At 34.7% G+C, this 25,544-nt stretch overlaps 1 protein-coding gene, 2 non-coding genes and 2 pseudogenes across 3 annotated transcripts; 1 reads left to right on the top strand and 4 right to left on the bottom strand.

The window, feature by feature from the left end:
• Positions 1-2,705: 2,705 nt before the first annotated feature.
• TRNAH-GUG lies at positions 2,706-2,779 on the bottom strand. The gene has a single exon. It is a non-coding gene; the product is annotated as a tRNA-His (tRNA).
• Positions 2,780-4,489: 1,710 nt separating this feature from the next.
• TRNAT-AGU lies at positions 4,490-4,561 on the top strand. The gene has a single exon. It is a non-coding gene; the product is annotated as a tRNA-Thr (tRNA).
• A 2,210-nt stretch (positions 4,562-6,771) lies between these two features.
• LOC115958492 lies at positions 6,772-7,476 on the bottom strand. The gene has a single exon (XM_031076904.1). It carries the CDS (start codon positions 7,474-7,476, stop codon positions 6,772-6,774), a length of 705 nt encoding a protein of 234 aa, XP_030932764.1.
• A 7,418-nt stretch (positions 7,477-14,894) lies between these two features.
• On the bottom strand, positions 14,895-15,886 carry LOC115958482 (annotated as a pseudogene).
• A 1,033-nt stretch (positions 15,887-16,919) lies between these two features.
• LOC115958471 overlaps positions 16,920-25,544 on the bottom strand; it is a 51,293-nt pseudogene continuing 42,668 nt past the window's right edge.

Here is a 25,544-nt window from a genome sequence, read left to right as displayed (position 1 = left end):
ATTATTATTCCTACATGTTAGTAACATTCCCCTGAAACTTCTAAAGGCGTATCCACGTATTTTGCTTGTTCTTACCGTTTTCCGATCTAAATTATATAATATAATATAAAAACCGGTTAGAATTGTGAGTTTAGTGAATTGTTTCATCAATGGTGTTGGGTCATAATCCACTTCACTTTTGACTCCACGCCAGCGATTCCACTATTATTAGTGATTAGTGAACATAATAATGATTAGGGAAGGGTAATGGAATAATTCCTTCATATTTATGGAGATAGGGGATATAATTCACATGGATATAGTAAGTCTTGCTTGGGCTGCTTTAATGGTAGTCTTTACATTTTCTCTTTCACTCATAGTATGGGGTAGAAGTGGACTTTAGAGGTACTACTAATTGAGTTGAGGAATCAAACTCAACCCATATCAATTGTTTTATAGACCATTCTGCAAAGCCCTTTTTATTTTACTTTTTTTATTTGTTTTTGGTTTCCACCTCTTTTTTTTTTTTACTGTTCAAAGAGAAAATGGTTATGTTATTAAGTGGATACAGACTCTCTATGGGAAAAAACATAGACATAGTGGTTGTCCAACGAAATACTCCACATAATAAAATATTGCCTTGGGCAAGTCACATATTGCGCGTTACCGCTTGCTTTATTATTTGTTGTATTATTTTAGAAATTCGATTTATGTTATGCTTGCTTTATTGAACTCATTTCATATCACGGTTCAAGAGTTAAAAATGAAAATGAGTGTGCTTTACTAATCCTTTTCGAAATCCAAAGAGGTTCCCCATGGAACCGAACCCCCGGATCATCTGTTAACTGCTCAATCAATTATTTATTCGAAATGCTAAAAAAAAAATTATGTGATTCTCGTTTATTAATATACGCCTATACTTTTTTTACTTCATCGATTTGATTCTTTCGGTGGATACCAGGATTCTCATATTGAAAAGAATCATAAATTCTAGGAATTAGAACCGTAAGAGTAAGAGTTGCCCTTCTATTTTTTTATATTGATAATTGCAATCAACACAAATTAAATAGATAAAGCAAAGAAATAGAATTGGTACGCTATGTACATAGATGTATGGAATTTATATCTATATGTAATTGATATCTATGAAGATAGATATTGTGGATTGATCCATATTAAACCTCTATCTTTATATAGTAAAACTTTATATACTACAATAATATAATAAGTGTGGTAGAAAGAAATATATGAATCTTTCTACCATACTGATAATTCTAGTCCGCTTGTTTCATTTAAGACATGAAATTGGAATACTTTTAATTTTTTATTTTTTACTTTCAATCATTGATAAGAACAAAACAGTCAAGTTTAAGTCAAATTAATCATTTTGACTGACCATTTTTACGTATATTATAAGTAAAAAAGCAGTCGGAACTAGAATGAACAGTGCAGCAGCAATAAATGCGAGAATATTTACTTCCATAATCTCATCGTTTCATTTTTATTTAATTTGAAATAACTTGGGATTTAATCCCATAGAGCTGATAAACCTTTCGCCTGTAAATGCAACATTCAATGGTATGAATTACATCTCGATGATATCGAATCAGATCAATATTATGAATAACAATATCTGAGCTATCAAATTAATTGATTCATCGTCGAGAATTAAATAGTATAACAAAGGAAGATCCTTTATCCATACCGAATTGCAATTCGGATTATGAATCCAATCAATAATTCTTTTACGTTATTTATCATTCTATTCCACTCTTTAGTTTATATAAACTACAGTTTCTATAAAGTACGCCCCCCTTAAGCATCTGATGAGATATCATATGACCTCCTTTACACTTACTTACATTGGTTATAAAAAACCCAATAAAATAAACAATAGAAGCAAAATGTAAAAAGGTAAGTTCGAACCTCCCTTTAATCTTTAATGATCTAATCTTCTTGGAAAACAAAAAAGTATAAGTATAATATATAATAAGGAAAGCCGGGGTATAAAAAATATAGTATTCCATCAAATTCATTAAAAACCCTGTTCTTTCTTCGGCAGGACCCTTAAAAAATATTATTCATTCCCTCACTCTCTCTAAGAGAGATAGCCCTCGCTAAGAGAGAAAGAGAGATGGGATCCTTCTTTTTTGAGCTTTCTTTTTATTTTATTAATATACTATTATTAATATACTATTTCCTTGGATTAATTACAGGATGCACATATATCAAAAATTCAGTGTGAAAGTTGAATGAGATAAATTGTTTCAAACTTCGCATTACTAATTTCAATTAGTAATTGAGGTTACACAAAATCGTAGTTAGAAATAGAAAGGGATATACCTTTAATCTTAAAAGTATTATATCAAGGTTACTATGTTAAATTTTATTTTGTATGTCCTACTTGAAACATATGGTACTCTATTACATTACACGGATCGGGAATAATTGAAAAAGACGGACTCCGTACGGTATCTCTTGGAATCCTGAATATGCTTCTACCAATAATTGTACTAATTTACATATGCCTTTCACCTTTCAATCGGTACTAGTTGAATAAATGGGAATTCCCATATTTCTTTGATGAGAAATGTGAAAGGAAAAAATAAATAAATAAAATAAGAGAGCATTCCCAAGGGGAATGAAATTCTTCTATTTGTTCTCCCTTTCAAAGAAAATGAAGAGATGAATTGATGTATTTTTTTTTTTATTGTATTTGGATCCGTTGGGACTGACGGGGCTCGAACCCGCAGCTTCCACCTTCACAGGGCGGTGCTCTGACCAATTGAACTACAGTCCCAAGCAAATAAAGTATACATCATACATATTCTTATGATTTCATTCAAACCCTTTCTATTTTATTTAGATTAGAATAGTCATATTGTAACATAAATCCACATGATATATTTGATATCCACATGGATATGCACTTTAGTGGGAGCGTCTCGCAAATTGTTAGTAATCCTTTCGTTTTTTTAGAAATTGATTTATAATCAAATCAATCTTTCACTTTCAATGAAAAAAAAAGAGTTTTAATTTTTTCTTTATTCTTTATTTCATTCTTTACCTTAGACTTTATACCTCTGGATCCTTATATGAATCTAGATGGATCATTAGCAAACAAGATCTGAATTTGTGGAAAAAAATAAATAGAGGAAATGAACAGTGGTAAAAATATATCAGAAAATCTCACTTTTCTTTAGTCTTTCGTATTCCGATTAGGCCTTTCTGGGGAACAACAAATGGGTTATTCATTTCATGGTGGATGGGTGAATTATTGGGCCGAGTTGGATTGGAACCAGCGTAGACATATTGCCAACGAATTTACAGTCCGTCCCCATTAACTACTCGGGCATCGACCCAGGAAGAATCAATTCCAGGCATATTGATAATCCATGATCAACTTCCTTGCGTAGTACCCTACCCCCAGGGGAAGTCGAATCCCCATTGCCTCCTTGAAAGAGAGATGTCCTGAACCACTAGATGATGGGGGCATACTTGCCCGACTGCCCTCATACTATGTTCATAGTATGAACAGCTTTTTGAAATTGTCAATCTAATGGTATGACTAAATCTGGGGGAAAGATCCCTCTTTCATGATTCCATAGAATCTTTTGTTTTGATTCATATTTATATTCATGAATCATTCATTCGAATCACCATTTCATAAAATCTTTGAAATATTATTCCAATTTTATTTCTAATTAATTATACATAGAATAATTAGATTCAATAATATAAAGAGTCAAATAAATATAAGAACTAAAATAAATATACGAATAAATTGATATTCATTATAAATCGATATTTCTATTAAAAAGTAAATAGTAAAAAAAAAATAGGTCGAATATAAATAATACGAGGTATAGGACCTTTCGGGGAGTGATTGGTTCGCGAGACCAGAAAGGGTAATGAAACTCCATTTCTTCCACTTTCATTCATTGATTCATTCATTTTGTTAAGATTAGATAGACATATTTTTATCTTACACTAAGCTCGGAAATGCAAAAAAAAAAATAAAAAAGAGGATAAATCTGGAAATCTGGGAAGAGGGATAGGGATCAACAAGTTATTGAAAATTGTTTTTTTCCTCTAAGAATTGAGTTAGAGAAACAAGTAAAAAAAATCTTTTTATCAATGATTCGAGGAAATATCTTAGATCTATATTGAATTGGCAAGTCTATGTATCAATCAAATGAATTTCGTTATGATGTGGATCAATTCAATTAGGGTCGGTCTTTAAAAAATTTCTTGCGTTGCTATTTAGTAAATCCAATCTTAATAAACCGTTTTGAGTTTACCCATAATCACTAGTTTACTCTATACTCACTAGAGAAATTGAATTTCTCGTTCCTGAATGGTCCACCATGTGCATAAGATATATATGTGCACTAAACTATATCTATGTACATCTATATATTAGAATGTACATCCATCTATATTATAATCAGTATATGCACTAGACTCATTGTGGCGAATGACTTATTCAGTAATCGAATAAAAAAAAAGGGCCCCTTTAACTCAGTGGTAGAGTAACGCCATAGTAAGGCGTAAGTCATCGGTTCAAATCTGATAAGGGGCTTTGGCTTTTTCATAAAATCCCAGTCAAAGTATTCTTATTTCAAGGGGGAATAGAGATATTGGTGGTATTTCTAATAATACTAAAAAAGTAACAAACCTGATCATTCCATTTCATAATTTAATGATTTATTTAATGATAATAAGTTATTATTATAATGAATAATAGTATAGTAATTATAGTTATAAAGTGGAACATTTTTTTATTTATTAATTTATTCTATTCTTTTTATATTTGTATTCTAATTTAAATTTAGATTCTAATAATAATAAATATATATTATTATGAATTTGGAATAATTGTCCTATTATTATTTTATATTTAATATTAGCTATTCGAAATTATTATTTATTATTATAATTATAATGAATAATATTGTATTATATTTAATGTAATATTCTATTGAATAATGAAGAGTCGTCTCCTTGAATCGATAAATATCCCTTTTCATTATTCCAACCAAATCCATTCTAAATTAGAAAACAACAAAAAAATTAAGTGGACCTAACCTATCGAATCATGACTATATCCACTATTCTGATATTAAAATCTGATAACTCGATAAAGATGAAATTGTAATAGTCGGTAGATCTTTTTATTATTTAATTTTCATATTTATTTTCTTTTGGCTGTGCAAGAATTTGTTGATATTACTGATTAAATATTATCATTCATAGATGGGTTATAGGGAGAAATTAATATTTCCTTCTTCTACGAAGAAAGGCTTATTCCAACAACTGATGGCCAGTTGTAGAATCCACCAATTGATCAATGCGTTGCAAAGGATAACTATCCTTAGGGCAACCTTTGTTCAAGTCAGTGAAGTCTACGCACATCCTCCACTTGCCATTTGCCCTCTTCACCATCACCACATTGGCTAACCAATCCGGGTAATAAACTTCCTTAATAAACTGTGCTGTGATCAGTTTTTGAATCTCTTCCTTGATTGCCTTATCTCGCTCAGGAGCAAACACCCTTTTCTTCTGACGAACAGGTTTAGAACAAGGGTACACATTCAATCGATAAGTAATTACACTTGGATCGATTCCTGGCATGTTGTCATGACTCCACGTAAAAACATCGATACTCTTCCTCAAGAGCTGGATGAGGTCTTTTCTTGCCTTCTCCTTCATACTTGTTCCAATTCTGGTGAATTTTTCAGTATCATCTTCTTGCAAAAGAACATTTTCCAGTACTTCAGTGGGCTCTGCAACAACCCTTCTCTCCTTAATACTCATTGTCTGGACCTGCTCGTCCAAAGCCATCATGGCTAAATAACATTCTCTGGCTGCCAACTGATCCCCTTGTGCTTGTCCTATCCCGTACTATGTAGGGAATTTGACTAATAGATGGTAGGTAGATGTTATCACCTTCCAACTGTTCAAAGTTGGTCTTCCAATAATAGCATTGTATGAGGACGAACAATCCACCACGAGGAAATTGACTTCCTTAGTTACCTGCTGTGGGTATGATCCCACCACTACAAGTAACGTAATAGTGCCTATAGGTTGCACCTTCATTCCTCCAAACCCTATTAATGGTGAACATACTGGTCGAAGTTGATCCCGCCCAAGCCTCATCTGTTGGAAGGCATGGTAGTACAATATATCTGCTGAACTTCCATTATCCAACAACACTCTTCTGGTTGTATAATCTACGATGAGCAGAGTAAAGACAATTGCATTGTCATGCGAGTGATGGATCCTTTCCGCCTCTTTGTCGGTGAATGAAATAGCTAGCTTGTCAATTGCTCTCGTCCTTGGGGATCGTCTAGAGAGTTGGACATTTTGCACCACTTTGAGATACGTCTTCTTTGACTTGGAAGACTGCCCCGTTGAAGTCCTTCCTATGATAACCCTTATCTCTCCTAGTGGGGGCTGGGATGATTTTTCCATCTTTCCCTTCAACTTCTCATCTTTATGATCCCTTCCAACGAAGTGCCTTAACTTTCCTTGTCTAATGAGATTCTCGATTTGCTGCTTCAAGTCATAACACTCGTCCGCGTCATGCCCATGATCCTTATGGAAGCGACAATATTTATTCTTATTGCACTTATTGGGATCTCCTTTCATCTTCTCCGACCAATTTAAAGAAGGGTCATCATTGATTTGCATGAGCACTTGATCAAGTGGAGCGTTTAAGGGTGTGTAGTTCTAACTTCTTCTTGAGGAGGAACCCGTCTTCCTATTATCTCGTTCCTTCTTATCTTCCGTTCATCCCTTCTTTGGATGAGGGCCTTGTTCCGAGTGGCGTGCGGTGTGTGCTTCCATCCTTTCAGCTCTTTTCCTCTTCTTGGCTATGATCGCATCTTCTACATTCATAAAGTTTTGGGCCAAATGAACGATTTTAGCCATGGATTGAGGCTCCTTCTCATATAGCTTAAAAATAAATAAATTAGAATTAACCCCATTATGGAAGGCCGCCAAGAGTAGCTTGTCATCCACCTCATCAATGGTTAAGGCTTCCCTGTTAAAACAAGTGATGAAGGAGCGCAGGCTTTCATTCTCTCCTTGTTCTATGGTTAACAGACTGGATGAAGAGTGTTTGTGCCTTTGCCTTCTGATAAAATTATTGACAAACAACTTACTCAATTCTTCAAAAGAACTCACTGTGTTCGGGGGTATTTTGCTGAACCACACTCGCACCGGTCCTTTGAGAGTGGTAGGGAAGACTCTACACATAATCTCATCTGGGACTCCTTGAAGGTGCATGGTAGTCTTGAAAGTTTCTATGTGATCAAATGGGTTACGTGCTCCATCATATGAATCCAATGAAGGCATCTTGAACTTTGGGGGTAAGGGGTGACCGTTGATGGAAGCCGTGAAAGAGGAATCTGTTCGATGGACTAGATCCTCCACTGGATTTGCCCTTTTCATGTTCTCCCTCATCTCCACCATAACCTTTCTCATCTGATCCATTTCCCTCTCCAATTGCAGCACCCTTCTAGACGTGATACCCCTTGATTGGCTTCCTAGTTCAACGTTTTCCCTATCTTCCTGATTTTGGGCTTGAACTTCAGCGTACCCCTCATAGCATTGCTTCTTCAAATTAATCTCATTGTTCAATTCTTGATTCTGTCAGGTTAACTCCGCCATAGCGGCTACCATAAACTGCATGTGTTGAACAGAGGATTGTGGCATCACTGGGGCTTATTGACGATCGCATTGGGGATTTCTTGAAGCATCCCCACTCTTTTGATGGCCTCGGTTGGTAGCCCTTGACCTGGTACGAACCATTCAACCTTTTGTCATAGAAAGACAAATTGCAAAGCAATCGAATTGTCTTTCCCACAAACGGCGCCAACTAATGTTGCACAAAATCAGTAGATTGAACGCTTCGGCTTCGGTGGGCTACTAGTGGCTGTGGAAGGCCTACAAAGATGAACACGTAATCAAAAAGGGACAGGAGAAGACCGGCCAAACACCCTCCGATGGCTAAGTTAGTTTCTCACAAGAATGGAGTTCCAACTTTTTAGGAGTAAAATGTCAGAATGTACTTACCTTTGTTTGATTTAGACCGGTCCTTTATATAAAGAACCTTGGGACAGTTATTAACCTAGTAACTTCCCCAAGATTCGTGAAAGCCAATGAGTCCGGACATAACTTCCTCAACAGCTACAGAAGTTGCAACCGCTAACAGAAGTTAAGTATTCGAGGAATTTATGGCAATAATCATGGGTTTGGTAACCGTTCCAAGGTTTCGAAAATTTCCTAAGTGTTGCATGTTCATCCATCCATTGTATGGAAGATTTGGTTGTTCTTCGACGTCTGATCATCGTCCATGGACGACCTCGTTATCGTCCATGGGAGATTTCATTGTTCATGAGCGATATTCTCATCCATGAACATCTTTCTCATCCTTGGGTGATTCCTGATCCTATTTGCTCGTCCATGGGAGATTTCATTGTTCATGAGCAATATTCTCATCCATGAACATCTTTCTTATCCTTGGGTGATTCCTGATCCTGTTTGCTCTCTTGGTCCTGGACGATACTTTTGGACGAATTGGAGGTAAACTAATTTTTTGCTATCCCATCAAAATCCAAACACTTTTAAAATTTAGAGACATAATTTACAATTATAAAAAAAATTAAAAAAAAAAAAAAACCCACAGGCCACGAGCCACAACCCAAAAGCAAAGTCATACAATACTTTGCATTCCTAACATGGTGGGTTAATGGCGTAGTGCACACCCCTCACAATAAACCCACAACACACGATATAATTCACATCGGACGCTTTATTCCTCCCCACTACCAAGTCGCGTACATAACACGAAAGTAACCTTTCAAAAGATATCAAACCCAAATCTGTAATCTCACCCTTAATCGTGTCATCCACTTGATATTCCAAAGCGTGTGGATAATACTCCCATGGGATGGGGGAGTTAGGGTGACATTCTTGTTCTACTGCTGATGGGGATTGTTAGTTTTAGTTACCTTAATTGGCTACTATGGTCTTTATTAGGTTGTGCTCTTCTTCATTGACTATCAGGGAGCCCTAGTTCATGCCCTGGTGCACCCAATAATATGTAAATGTGGAAATTGATTCCTCTGCCAAATAGCCCTACCCTGTGAGAAATTATAAGGTCCAGACAAGTGAGGTGGTCCACCACTCCACTAAAAGACTCTAATTTGTTTAAAATTGTTAAGTTAAATTTTTTTTTTTACACAAAAACTAATTACTTACTCAACAATTTTAAACAAGTGAGAGTTTTTTAGTGAAATGGTAGACAAGTAACGTGGTCCATTAGAAGACTATATAATTTCTCTTACCCCGTTTATGAATGGCCCAGTTAATGCCCTCATCCAAGGTCATTATTAATTATTAATGCTCGAGAGACTATCCAACTTTTTTTATTTTTCAAACTATTATAATGCTTTTTATCACTTGGAACACAATGTCATCGCTCACCACTGAAACAAACACAACACAATGTTTTTTAATAAGGAGGTTTTAGACTTAAAATGATTTTAACAAATTGTATTTTTTTTTCTTTGTTAAAAAAGAGAGGGAAAAACGTTTTCCTTTATTGTAGTTGAGAAAGTCCGTAGCTAAAGTTGTAAATGAATTAAGTTGTTTATGAACAACTCAAGTTTGGCTTGAGAAAAGTTTAAATATATTCATTTGTTTAGTAAACAAGTCAAGTTAAAACCAAAGTTTAGGCTCGACTATTAAACAAGCCAAGTTCAAACATTATTATTTGTTTGTGAACAAGTTTATGAACATGAAGCACAATTTTATTATATATAATATTATATTTCTATACGTAGATTTGTCTAAAAATATACTTGGATAAACTTGAGATTGAATTATATTAGTCTGTAAATAGTTTCATATAATATCAAATTATTATTTCTACTTTATTATAATATAATCAGTCTATAAGTCTATTCATAGTAAAATTCCATAAATTTGTAAAAGGGTAACAAATTTTAGTCACTACTGGTGTGGGTTACACGTGCAAGGCACATGCTGGCCTTTTAGTGAGAGAATTAATATAGATTTTTTGTTGTTAAAGAAGTATGAAGTCATGTACTTAAATTTAAAATAGCTATTTGAATATCTATGTACTATGACAATTTCTTAGAAGTTATTTACTAAATGTAATATATACTCACCAAAAAATGCTACAAAGAATGATAATGAATATCATTATCTTTCTACAATATTTAAATTTTCGCAATGAATGATAATATATGCTACAATTTTTTTGAAAATCTTCATTAAATTGAATATTTGCAATCATCTACAATGAAAATTTTGTTATTCATATTTCATTCTTTATTATCTTATTTTATGAGTCTAACTACGGTGTTTAGGTTACTTATTTTTAATGAATACCCTTTTAAGTAGGAAAAGAAATTAAAATTGTAAGGTTGAATTTATTCAACCATCTAATTGGCTTTATTCTGTGCCAAATTTTCTTGTAATTCAGCATTTAGTAACCCTGTATTTAGGTGGGTTTGATGTAAGGGTAGTGAGTGAGATAGAGTGAAGATTGCTCAAGAGTGTGCAAGAAAACAGAGACTCGCGGCTAGGACTTGCAGGTGACTCGTGGCTGCAAGCCGCCAGACGCAGCACACGTGCCAAGCATGCTGGAAGGTGAACAGTCATGCTAGCTGGAGTACTACAGGACAAAACAGGACAACTGGCCATACGATTATCTCGCGACTGGATCTCGCGACTTAGTCAAGCCGCGAGGTCAAGCCGCGAGCCACCCCTGTTTTGTAAAACCTGACGTTTCACATTCCTCTCCCACTCCAGTATAAATACTCCTTTTACCCACAATTGTAAGTGAGCTTCCAAAGAGAATTTTGAGAGAGAAACCCTAAAGAAAAACAAGATTGATTCACCCACAATCTATACCTTAGAGTCTCTTCAAATTCCTCAACTCTCTTCCTCTCCATTGTCAAATCCTTGAGAGGCATTATACCAAACCTGGTTCTGACCATCATCATCACTATGAGACAGCTGTTTGGATTTCTGGGAAGCAGTTAGGAAGGAACCAATCTTCATTGGTTGATGCTACGGTCTAGTAGCGGAATCCGGGAAGCTAGAAAAGAAAAAGGTTCGGCGCAACCTCGTTGGAGCAAGAAGCTTGGAGGGCTTAGGTGCACTGGGTAGATTAGGCTTGGAGGGTCTATTGCTGTCCTTGTATCCCAACTGTATTTTCTAGTGGATTGTTTACCGCTTGGAGGGCGGCGGAGAGGTTTTACGCCGAGGGCTTCGGTTTCCTCTTCGATAACACATCGCGTGTTGTCTTTGTGTTTGCATCTTCCTTCCTCTCTATCTTTGTCTTTTTATTATCTGCTGTGGATTATATTTTGTTTTGGCTTAGATAGTTTTAACCAATTCCATATGATAGCATATGTTAAGTTTCCGCACACTAGTTGTTTGATATATTGCTTGAATTGGTTAAGTTGTAATTTGGGGTCTAAACGTTCAAAGGTGTTTATACAGGTTTTTGAACTTTCAAAAATAAGAATAAAATAACAAAAGACATATGTCATCAAAGTTTTTATTAGATAAAATTATAAGTGTAGAAGATTTAAACCTAATAAATTAGTGTTCTCTAGGTAACAAATAAAACACCATATATCATCATTCTAACTTTCCAAGCATGACTATCAGTCTACTACATAAAATTCAAAATACACAAAGAAATTTTTTGGGACATTAAAATTTAGTAGGAGTATATTAGACATGGCACAATGGAATATTTTAGGAATTATAAGATTTTGTTAGGGTTTAACTGAGAGAGAAAAAATAGGGGTATATGCTCATTTACAAAATATAAATGATGAAATTATTCAACTTTACATTAGGGGGGAATGCAACTACCCCGAACATAAAGGAGGAAAGTGTTACTTCGTCAATTTGTGTGTGTGTAAAACAATATGTGTGTGTGTGTGTGTGTTTTTATTTTTATTTAAAAAAAAAAAAAAACTTGAAACAATGTGTAAAAAAAAAAAAAAAAAAACTAAAAAAATTATGCATTAAACAATGAATTTTAGTTCAACAAATTGAATAAACCAAAAAAAGAAGTCTAGAAACACAACAACAAGTCACGATATTTTTACAATACCTTTATTTTTGGTTATGGTGGGTCCTAGTCTAATATTTTATTATTTTATTTTAGAGTAATGTTACGTCTACAATATTTTCATAAAAAATCTTAGGTGGTAAATTGGTACTAGTTTTAAATTGGGCTAATCACTTTTAACTGTGTATTTAAAAATAAAATAAAAAGCCAATTGAAGAAAATTGTGCCTAAAAAAATGAGTTTTGGCTTACAACATTTGACTAAACAAAAAAAGAAGTTTAGGAACATAACAAAATGTCACACAAAAAAGAAGTTTAGGAATATAACAAAATGTCACAACATTTTTGTAATATTTTTTATTTCCAACTGTGGTAGGTCCCAATTTGATATTTTATTATTTAATTTTAACGTCCACAACATTTTCGCAACGAATCTTAGGTAAAAAATTATTACTGGCTTTAAAATTATGCATTAAAAAAAAAAAAAAAAAGAAGCAAAAAGACAATACAAGAAAATTGTGCGTGAAACGTGCAGTGAATTTTGGTTCATCCAATTTGACTATATATACTAAAAAAGAAGTCTAAGAATATAACAAAATATTAAAAAAATTTCACAATACTTTTATTTTTAGGATCTGAATAGATATATTTTTATTTTATTTGAGAAAAATGCTACATCCATAACATTTTTGGAAAAAATTATAAATGACAAGTTGTTATTGGTTTTAAATTGAACCCACTATTGATATCACTTTTTTATCTTTCAAAAATACCTTGCCACATAAAATTTGTTACAAAATTATTGTGAAAATGTTGTGGACATAGCATTTATTTTATTTTATTTTATTTAATCTATGAGAAACTGAGATCTCGCAATTGTGAAAATATTGTGACAAGAAGAAGATGTTATAACATTTTCATAATACATTTATTTTTAGATGTGATTGTTCTCATTCTCTTATTTTATTATTTTATTTTGACCTTTAAAAAATTGACACCTCTATATTTACCACAAAACATTTATTTTCAGTTGTGGTTAGTCACAGTTTCATATTTTATTATTTTATTTTGATTTATAAGAAATTGACACTTTAATAATTGTGAAATTTGTTGTATCAATATAACAATATATATAAAAGAAAAAAAAATACAAACAGAAGCCTAGAAAAAAAAATATATATATATATATATAGCTATTGTTCAAAACGTTTAAAAAAAAAAGTGGCTCACCAAAATATCACTGTAGATGAACAATGAAATACGTTGAATGAACAATGTTGAAATACTATAGCGACATAGCCGCTTTTTATATAGTTAATATTTTTACAAAATATTTATTTTTAATTGTGGTTGGTCATAGTTTCATATTTTATTATTTTATCTTGACTTATAAGAAATTGACGCCTCAATAATTGCGAAAATATTGTGAAATTTATTGTGTCAGTATAATAATATATATAAGCAAGTGTTACAACATTTTCACAAAACATTTATTTTCAGTTGTGGTTGGTCACAATTTCATATTTTATTATTTTATTTTGACTTATAAGAAATTAACACTTTAATAATTGTGAAAATATTGTGAAATTTGTTGTATTAGTATAACAATATATATATATATATATTAAAAAAAAGTACAAATGGAAGGTTGAAAAAAAAAAACTGTAGCTACTGTTCAAAACATAAAAAATAAAAAATAAATAAAAGTGGCTCACCAAAATATCCCTATAGATGAACAGTGAAATGCGTTGAGTGAACAGTGTCGAAACACTGTAGCGGCATAGCCGCTTTTTGTATAGTTAATAGATTTTCTATATATGAGAAAAAAAAAAAAAAAAAAAAAGCTAATGAAGTAACTTGTGAACAAACTCAAGCTTATTCAACAAGAAAATTAACCTAGTGTGAACATATAATCTTATTTGGTAATAAGTTTGAGCTTAGCTTGCATTTGAAATAAAGCTAAAGCTAAATGAATAAGCCTAAAATTCAGCACAAAAAATAAAAAATTAATTAACTGTGAAATTTTTAATACATAGCTCGATTTGGCTAGTTTACAGTCTTATTTATGGCATAACAAAATCTTACAACATTTTTATAAGAACGTCATATTGCGTTGTAAATGATCCTCATATAATTTTTATTTCATTTTATTTTGACTCATGATGACCTAACACCTCAGCTTATCATTCTAGATGTTGTGAAATTTTATTGCGTGACCATAAAAAAAAAATAAAATAAATAAATCATTGGATTATTCGGCTTTTGTTTACTTGTAAATTGTTGGATGGTCTCTTGGATTTTTCTCACCCTTGAATGGAAAGATTTTTTCAAATTTGGTTCGACATCAAGGCCCACACCTCCTATGAGAAGAGGGAAGAACTCCCCCGGAAAGAGTAAATAAATTCAACGAAGGTAAGGGACAAATCCCTGATTTTCAAGACATTACTAGGATACAACCAATTAGTTTCTTTCTCATTTGGTTGTATACCTTGTTTGTTTCTCCAAAAACAGAAACAAACTGATTTATTCTTGTGGCCATTGATTTTCTTCAAGGCACACCAACGAAACCTTTCCATCACCTGTACATGCTCTCAGTGTCATGGTACAGCCAAATTATTTTATGTCCTTGCGGTAACCATAATCTTCATTTTTTCTTTAATGTTTTGGCCAGACAACTTACTACAAGTACTAAAAAGATAAAAAGTACAAATTCTTCCATGGATTAAACCCAAATGTTATGGCTAGACAACTTACTATACTAGTACTAAAAGGCTAAAAAGGTACAAATTTTTCTATGGATTAAACCCAAGCAATACTGGGGCTATTCTTAGCAAAGGCTCTAGGGTTCTTGGTTGAAACTTTCTCGCGAAAAGAAAGCAAACTGTAGTTGTGATACGATTATAAGTACAACTAAAACCATGTCTCACCCGATTCAAAAACGCTTCAGAGACATCCTTCCTCTCAAACTTTGTTGGATGCGAGCCACCTCTGGACCAATTAACCCAAGTAATGCTCCTGTCGAATTCATGCTCGGTTGAGTTTTGGTCACAAGGGTTGCCAAGTAGTGCTCATCCATATAACATGGAGGCTTGCAATGGTTTTCAAAAATGGGGTATTACGTGACATCTGACACTATCTTTACGGCTAGCTTCCGGTAACTTCAAACCATTGGTTGCCTTTACGCCAATCTGACAATGATATCGTTGGCCACATACGTTTATTGTAACGGCCGCAACCCATCTTTCTTGAATCTTCAATTGAGCCAACAAAACTATGGTTAGAGTTGATCAGGTAGTTGTAAATTGTTGTAAAATTGAACAAAGGAATGCATGTTTCAGAGAGTAACACAAATCTCTCGTTGGAGAAATCAAGTAGGGCATTAGCTAATAGGCGCCTCTTTGCATCAATCATTGTGGCTTGTCCCCATTCCACTTGCTGCAAAATACAGTTTCAGTTAAAATGAATGGAGGAAAAAACTTAGCTTGGTTCATGACTTGGTAGGTTTTTAATTTGGGATAGGGCAATATAAATTTCTAACCTTGCTTGGTATCCTGCACTTGTAGAACACTGAGGATTCTGGTGGTTCTTCAGTGAAGTCTGGTGAAGTATGGAGGTAAATTGAGTAGAGCCCTGCATGTCCCTTAAAGAACTTTTCCTATAATGGTCCCTAGGGCAATTTTCCTCTAGTTAAGAACATGAATGCCACCTTTCGCGTCCGATTGTAAGGGTATTTTTCAATAGTTGGCTCCATTGAGGCTAGCCACCTTAACTCCTTATCGCTCATTGAATGTGATAGCTAATTGGGAGCAACCCAATCTCTCAAACCTCTACTCCCATTTGATAATTGAAATGGGTGCAAAGAAGGAGCAGACGAAGAAGAATTGCAAAGAAAGTAAGAATATGAAGGCCTGGGTGACTTTGGATAAAATGCAGACAGGGGAAGTAAAACTCATCTGAGGATAGGAATTTCCTAGCACGATTGTTGATGAACATTCCTAGTATCATTATGAAAACCGCCAGTGACAAACATAAGAATATGGTGGTTGTGATATGTAAACTCCTTCCTCTTAACTCTTTTAATACGTATGGAAAGTTGTTCCACAAACACAGTGATTTTACACTGCTTCATCTCTTTCTCTAGCTTACAGTAAAAGCAAAAGCTCGGAAATAGTTTTCTTCATTTATGCAAAAGGAAGTCTTCAGAAGTGTTTTTAAGCTATGAAGCTAGACAATGGACAGGGTCTAAAAAAGGCTTGATTCGAGCAAGGTTAAGCAAGGGCACATGGGAAGTGCCAGGAATAGTGTGAATGGTAGAAAGCCTAAAACGTTATGGTATGGAGGAAATAATGGGCCTTGGAGTTCACAAGCTCACATACACGAGAGAAGTAGGGGGGAGAGAGATCATAAATATCACGAGTTTGGTTGCAGAAACGCAGGTTAAAGAGACAATTGGATAACTTCCAAGAATTAAAGATCAAGCTTGGAGCCCGTTTAACATAAAACTCGAGTCTAGAAGAGAAAAAAACAGAGCAATTTTTCGTGTTGATTTTTACCTCTTTTCTTAGAGAGAGAAAGAGAGACTGCTCAGTTCTATTCCCGACTTTTCACTATCTAGTCTTATTATCAACGAGCAACACTCCTTAATTATGAGACAGGGGTGTCAGTCCATTTTAAGGAGCTCTAAAATTTACCACCAAACCAATTACATATAAATTTTCACATTCTTATTTATATCATCTACGGACTCACTCTTCGTATATGCTTCACAACACAGCAAAACAATGAAGGAGATCTAAAATTGTAAACACCAATGACCTTTACCATAGCATCATGTCAAGTATAAACCAACCATTAAGACCCTGTTCCACGAACTTCTGGAAAATCCTCCTCTACAATACAATATGAATAGACTAATTAGTAATTACTGATATATACTTAGCTTATATCTGAAACCGAATTCCAGATTTTTTTCCCTTATGGCTCTTATTTACCACTGAACTTATTGAGTACAGAACAGCAAAGCTAGCCGCTGCACCAGCAACAAATAATTTAGATGTCCATAGCTTCTGATAATTTAACTGGAGACCCTTACTAAGGTATGCCCAAATCCATCGGGCAAGGAAATACAGCCCACAAGTTTTCTGGAACTTCTGGATCGAAAATGCCTACACAACAATTCAGCAGGCTCTATCAGCATTACTAGAAATTAACAATCACAAACAATTATTTGTTCTTAGAAAATGTATACCTGGATCTACAATGATTATATTAAAATAGAATTAAAGTTTTGTGTTCTGGGGTCTTTGTAATTAGTTTTTTTTTTTTTTTTTTCTCCATAATGCAGCAAAGGAGGTGCCATTTGACATAGAGCTCATTCATTTTTTTTTCTCTTTCATTTTGACAAGGTATAGTTCACTGATTCAATAAAATTACATACAGAGCTTTTATAAATTCCAGGGAAATTGCAAGGGAACTGAGTCCAAACCTAACGAGTGGCCACAAGAAGCTTTCCTCACTTGGTTTCAAATTTACCCACCTTGCCAGCAAATGCAGCCAAAATGCAACTAAAAGTTTCTAAAGAGGAAGCCCTGCACACTCTTTCACCCACCTTGTCAGCAAATGCATCCAAACTGCTATTAAAAGTTTCTAAAGAGAAGCCCTGCACACTCTAAGATGAATTTTCGGAATTTCACTTTTTGTCACTATGTATGCTTGCCGAACAATTTGTAATCATTTCAAACATAGATAGTGAAATATTCAAAGGCCCTTCAAATTATTCCACTATAGGGTATAAGTTATTTCAAAATTGCTTAAGACAGAAGGTACAACAGCAACTCCATGGATCGCAGGATGCAGGGCGCCAGGCACCTAGTGAGAATGGACAAAATTTTCCTATCCTCCAACCCACTACAAGGCTATGCAAATGAATATCGTCATGTGCTTTTACTCATATAACTATTAATATTTAATAGTTATGTAACTTGTTTAAATGAATTAATGGGTCATGTAATTAAAGTATATATGGATAATTAATAGAATTTCAATGAGTTGAAGGAGATTCTTCCAAACCGGAGGAAATTTTATCCACAAGAGAAAGGGGAGGAGAGAATAATCAATTATAAAGCAAATGCAAATATGCAGGGAAGATAACACAAGCAAGGTAATCATGTGTGCTTCATTTACTAATATTCCACACACTATTACATGGTGGAGTCCTTAAATGTAAGGGTAAACTTGATTCCTTCTTTCTATTAAGTGAATTTTTTTTTTTTTTGATAAACTAACAAAGTGAAAACTAGAGCATTTAGCCACCGTTTGACTCTTACATGGTGGAGTCCTTAAATGTAAGGGAAAACTTGATTCCTTCTTTCTATTAAGTGAAAACTTTTTTTTTTTGGGATAAACTAATAAAGTGAAAACTAGAAGATTTAGCCACCGTTCGGGAAGCGTGTTGTTCACGGGACCTGCAAGTACCATATTCAAAAACTTTTTCTTTAAAACTAGGTCACACGGCATTATTCACGCATTTAAAAATTATTTTGCTACAATATTTTCAGTTTTCAGTAATAAATGGTATCCAAACAAACTTTTAATGGCAAGGCCCTTTCATGGCAAGGGTTGACTGATCTTTTTAAAAGTTGACTCAAAATATAAATCAATTCCATAGTAAAAAAGGTATCTTTAAGCAAATCTAGCATTTTTCCAATAAGGAGATAATAAGTATACGATATTACAATCACTTTATTTGTCTTTATGTTAAAAAATAAATAAATAAAGAGAGAGAGAGAGAGAGAGGAAATTAACTTTACCCCTTTCAAGATATATGGGAACTACTTAACTAAAACATTTATATTCAAGCTAATATGTGTTGATGTATAGCCATGGGAGATGCTGGTGTTGAAACAAGCAAAAGTTACCTTTGGTAGCTTATCTTGCTCAGCCAGATGCTCCACATGAAGCCTCACATTTGATGCAGCAGGAATCCATATGCTACGATCAAATCCAGAGTATACTTCTGCAACTATGTCAAACAAAGTTTCAGCTCCATTTTCTATAGCTTTCCAGATGGACGTTTCTCTACTTCTGCGGTTTCTGAATATGCCATGTCAGGATTTGGTAGACAATATTGTTACATGGGATTTGGAAACATTTTCTCAGAAATTGAAAAAGCTGTCAATACTTTTTCAATTTTCGAGAAATTTTTTCCAAAAATGAAAATTATTGTGTGCCCTTAGAGCACACGTTACCAAAAGCCTTCTTGTTACATATTGTGTAAATCTTAGATGTAAGAAGACAAAGCTGACAGAAGTCAAACTTTTGGGCCCAACAATACCGATAATAAAAAAGTTATTGCAGATAAAGGTGACAGGGGAATTCTTTTTTTTTTTTTTTGGTTTGGGGGAGTGTTGTTTACCTGCAAAGGAGTCATTGTCTAAGATCCCATGATGGGTAAAAAGTTTGTAGGGAATTTAGCTTAAATTAGGAAAGTGAGAAAATGACATGCGCACACTTGAGATATCTACAAAGCACGTGCTTTGGCCATAGGTTAACTCTCCCATGCATGGGAATCAAAGTGTGTGGGGGAAAGCTCCATGAATTTGTAAGTTGTTTGGAAGTATTGCTGCATAAACAAGCAAACAAAATCTTCACCAATCTTTAAGGTTTTTAGAAACTGCAATTACAATTACATGTATATTAAACCATTGTATTATTATTATTGGTAAAGTATGAGTATCTATATGTCTGATTGATTTATGTATTATGAAAGTTCAAAAACGTGTACAAAAACACCTTTGAACGTTTAGACCCCCAAATTACAACTTAATCAATTCAAGCAATATGTCAAACAACTAGTGTGCGGAAACTTAACATATGCTATCATACGAAATTGATTAAATACTATCTAAGCCATAACAGATTAAAATCCACAGCAGATAAATAAAAGGCAAAGATAGAGAGGAAGGAAGATGCAAACACAAAGACAACACGCGATGTGTTATCGAAGAGGAAACCGAAGCCCTCGGCGAAAAACCTCTCTGCCGCCCTCCAAGCGGTAATCAATCCACTAGAAAATATAGTTGGGATACAAGGACAGCAATAGACCCTCCAAGCCTAATCTACCCAGTGCACCTAAGCCCTCCAAGCTTCTTGCTCCAACGAGGTTGCACCGAACCTTTTTCTTTTCTAGCTTTCTGGATTCCGCTACTAGACCGTAGCATCAACCAATGTAGATTGGCTCCTTCCTAACTGCTTCCCAGAAATCCAAACAGCAGTCTCACAATGATGATGATGGTGAGAACCTGGTTTGGTATAATGCCTCTCAAGGATTTAACAATACAGAGGAAGAGAGTTGAGGAATTTGAAGAGTCTCTAAGGTATAGATTGTGTGTGAATCAATCTAGTTTTTCTTTAGGGTTTCTCTCTCAAAATTCTCTCTGGAAGCTCTCTTTCAATCGTGGGTAATAGGGGTATTTATACTAGAGTGGAGAGGAATGTGAAACGTCAGGTTTTTACAAAACAGGGGTGGCTCGCGGCTTGACCTCGCGGCTTGACTAAGTCGCGAGATCCAGTCGCGAGATAACCGTATGGCCAGTTGTCCTGTTTTGTCCTGTAGTGCTCCAGCTAGCATGACTGTTCATCTTCCAGCATGCTTGGCACGTGTGTGCTTCTGGCGGCTTGCAGCCGCGAGACACCCGCGAGTCCCAGCCGCGACTCTCTGTTTTCTTGCACACTCTTGAGCAAACTTCACTCTATCTCACTCTCTACCCTTACATCAATCCCACCTAAATACAGGGTTACTAAATGCTGAATTACAAGCAAATTTGGCACGGAATAAAGCCAATTAGATGGTTGAATAAATTCAACCTTACAATCTCCCCCTTTGGCTATTCCCTGACAAAACCCTAAAACAGACTCTAGACTTAACATGTGAGTTGGGAACAGTTGAACAAAACTCACTCACACCTAACTCTAGAAGCTGTGAAGCACTTGAATCATATGAACATAATACTCCTGAAACACAACAATACACCATGATCATTGTAAGCAGAAAATTATATAATGCATATGAAATAGGCAATATGTGATCAAGCAAAGATGGAGTTATGAAACAAACTATGGCTTGATCAACCAAGTGAACACCACAAGGTAGTGATCACAGTGCTCATTCACACTTAGAATGAACACAAGGACATATAAGTTAACAAGCACAAGGCAAGACACTTGTATGCTCAACACTCAACCAATGCATATCACACAAGGCATATGCATCTAGGAACAATCCTACAAGGGCACAAGAGTGACAGTACATAAACCAAAATGCATACCATTTAGATTAAAGTACTGATTTCAACATAGCATAAAGGCTGCATTAAGCAAGGTACATACCATAAAGCCTACAAACTATGCAAAAGACATAAACCCTAAAAGCTTACACAAGCACATGGGTACACAACACATTATATTGAATAAAAACTTAAACAATATAAACTAAAAGTGCTTAAAATTTCTCCCCTTCAAAGTGATGAGAAGCTGCGATGCACTTGGAACATATATATACTTGTACCCTGAAACACTTGCACAAAACACATTAGACCCTCAAGGTAAAGCAAGTAATAAATGACAAGTATAGAAATGACTACAATGATCACATAGCAAAGCAAATGATCATCTGAACATGCATTCAATGAAGCATAATAACATAGGGATATATGCATGTCCAAAACACAAACATGATGCAATGAGAACACCAAAGCATAACACAAAGCACCATAAAGCCAACAAGAAAACAAACAGAACAAGGTTTTCTAGTTAACACAATGTCTTCTCCCCCTTGGTATATGCATCTCCCCTATGGAATATCTCTCCCCCTACAAATGTGCATGAGAAATAGAATTTCTCCCCCTAAGGATGTGCACAAGAGTCATATAGAAATGACAAAATACTCCGAAACATTCTCTAGAGTATACTCTCCCCCTTTTTGTCAGGAATAGACAAAGGGTCAAGAAGAAACGAGGGCAAGAGATGAAGGTATGAACAATGCTAATGATGCATGAGGGGTGCAAGATGAATGAGAAAATGAAGCTCAAACCTAAGACAAAGTAACATGCTACAAAGCATAAGGTAAGCATGACATGCTAGGATGAAGAAATAAGGTAAAGACCAATGCATGACAAGGGTAACAAAAGTGTGTGCAAAAGGTGGCTAAGTGCAATGCATGACCAATGCATGAAAAATGCACATGTGGGGCAAAGTGTGCAAAATACACAACTAATGAACCAAACATGTTCCTAATGAGGAAACATGAGAAACCCCAAAGTTTGGTACTCATCGGAGTCCAAACAAGCGAGAAAATGTCTAAGAGGCATTTTATCAAACACCTAGCATGCACACTATGAACAATAATGTGAAACAATGCGTGAACATCATGAAATCCACCCTTAATACATGTTCTTTCTGCCACAAGGGGCCAACATCCAATGCATATCAACAAAAGAAACCAATCCCATAAAGAAATTTGACAAAAATTAAGTTTTCCCAACCCCAATGATAAAAATCCCAACCAAGAGCACAAAACTCTCCAAAACATAATCTAAGGATCAAAATCAATGAAAAGAGTTTATAATTACCTTAGAGATGTTAATGGATTGAAAAACCATTCAAATTGGTTGGGTTTTGATGTAAAAATATTGAAAGAGGGGTTTTAGAGAGGATGGGAAAGGTTTAAAACAAGTTTCCCACGAAAAAGCTCTTTAAAAAGCTGATTCTGGGCGACTCGCGACTGGCGAGTCGCGAGCCAAGTCGCGAAACCTCTCTGTATGAACTCGCGGCTTAGACTCGCGGCTTGCAAGCCGCCAAACCGAGTAGCCAAAACTGGCAGCTCACGCAAGTAGCCAAAATGAGTGGCCAAAAAATCTGACACTTGTTTTTCAAACCAGAACATGTTTAAACATTGAAAAACAAAGTAAATACTAAACATGAACACAAAGAGTGATAAAAATCACTTCCAAAAACATATAAAATGATCAAAAATCTTTTTGGATTAATCCATATAAGATTGAGCACACACACATCACATTTAGACAAGTACAATCTAACAAATGAATAAGACATTCATTGAACATTAGGCATGTGTGTTGTGTGTGTGTATCAAATGTGGAATAGTCCTTAGTCTAGAGTGAAGCTTCAATGATCAATTCAATCAAGTCATACACAACTAGTACTAAGTCAAGAGGTCTATCTCAATTATAGAAATGAACATATATGACCTCCCACAAGAAAATGATTACATAAGATTGAAGCTTTTCATTTGGCTTCTTTACAATTCATAACATTTGATCATTTTGAATCAAAACATCTCATTTTGAGATTGATGCCTGAAATTTGTGATATTTCAATTTGATGAACAAGCCTTTGGCTTTTTGGGCATCATACAATTTCATATAAGTCGCTTTCCCTTTTTCCTAGTCAAATACTAGTATATGCGACGACTTTTACAGCTCATTATCTCTTTTCATTTTGAGATTTACATTTATTGAGCTCTTTAAGCAATAAAAATAAAAGAGTGGGAAGAGATATAAGCACAAGTCTACGCATGTATCAAAACCAACATGACTATTGACAAATCATTCATGACAAGCTTGAAGATCGATTTACAACAATCACACAAAGATGTCAAGATTTTTCCCACAAAGATATAAGTGCAAAAACTAACAAGCTAAGCTCGTAAATGCACAAAGCCATTTGTACAAGGTACAAGGCCAAACTCACATGTGATATGTGCTCAATCATATACAATCAAACTTTTTGAATTTTTCACTTTTTATGTGGTTTTGGATTTTTTACTCACACAAAACAGAAATATAAAAGTAAGATCAAAAACAAAACAATGCATATAAATGAATGCAAGATGCACAAAATGCATGAAAATATGACATTTAATGCATGAAGGGTCCTACAAAGATCGAAAGAATTAGATCAAAGACCAAAAAGAGCACAAGCTCAACCATAGGAACCCTTCCTCATCCAAACAGAATGATTGTTTGGAATGAGTGTCTCAAGAGAAGTGAGACGAGGGTTGGAAGAATGAGAACCAGAGATGCACATAGTCAAGGAGTTAAGAGCATTAAACATTTTCTTTAACAACATGCTATTTTCACTCAAAACCGGTTTACTCTTTTTAGCACAACTTCCAAAAAACTCAAGTTTTTCTTTTCTTTTGATTCTTTTAAAAGCATGAAACTTAGAGCATTGAGGTCTTAGATGACCAAAGGCACCACAATGGTGACAAATAATGTGTTTAGGTCCACTAGGCTTTTTGAGAAGGGATCTAGCAACATTGTTTTGTTCCCTCTTCAACTTATGACATTGAGGTCTTATATGACCAATCACACCGCAATGGTGGCAAGTTGGAACAAACTTAGATCCATTCAAAACCTTAGGTTGGGACCTAAACGAAGACTTTGACTTAACAGTCTTTCTCTCCACATTTTGATTTCTTTTGTGTGGAGGAACGTACACCGATTTGTCCTTAGAGGTAGAATACACATTAGGCACAAGATCGGATACCACAACATGATTGCAACACAAATTATCATCCATTTTATCAATGGGTTCAGCAATCAAACACTTGACATGCATTTTAAGAGATTCATTTTCACATTTTAACTCATCAACAAGTTTGTTAGACAAAACAAGTTTAGCATCCAAGTCCATATTCAAACATTCAAACTCTTTTAGCTTTTCAAGAGAATCTTCAGCAAGTTTTTTATATTTCACAACCAATTTGTTGGATTCATTGAGCTTAGCAATCAAATCATCCTTTTCACAAAATAACTTGCTTAAATTCTTTTGAACCTTCTTAGCATTTTTCTTCAAGAGTTTGTCAACAACACCCATAGATTCAAATAACATATCATCACACTTATGAGAATTAACACTCATAGAGGCATTTTCACAAACACGTGGCATGTTACATTCATCACCAACCAAATCATGCAAAGAGGCATACAAAGCACAATCCATGGCAAATAAACACAAGGGGTCAAGGATCACACTTAGGTATTTAAACCACAACAAGTGTACTCGCTCTGATACCAATTGAAAGTTCAAAAACGTGTACAAAAACACCTTTGAACGTTTAGACCCCCAAATTACAACTTAATCAATTCAAGCAATATGTCAAACAACTAGTGTGCAGAAACTTAACATATGCTATCATACGAAATTGATTAAATACTATCTAAGCCATAACAGATTAAAATCCACAGCAGATAAATAAAGGGCAAAGATAGAGAGGAAGGAAGATGCAAACACAAAGACAACACGCGATGTGTTATCGAAGAGGAAACCGAAGCCCTCGGCGAAAAACCTCTCCGCCGCCCTCCAAGCGGTAATCAATCCACTAGAAAATATAGTTGGGATACAAGGACAGCAATAGACCC

The sequence above is a fragment of the Quercus lobata genome, chromosome 2, assembly GCF_001633185.2.
Source record: "Quercus lobata isolate SW786 chromosome 2, ValleyOak3.0 Primary Assembly, whole genome shotgun sequence".
Taxonomy (NCBI): Eukaryota; Viridiplantae; Streptophyta; class Magnoliopsida; order Fagales; family Fagaceae; genus Quercus; species Quercus lobata.
Note: the sequence above shows the minus strand (reverse complement) of the source record. Positions and strands in the feature narration are given on the sequence as shown.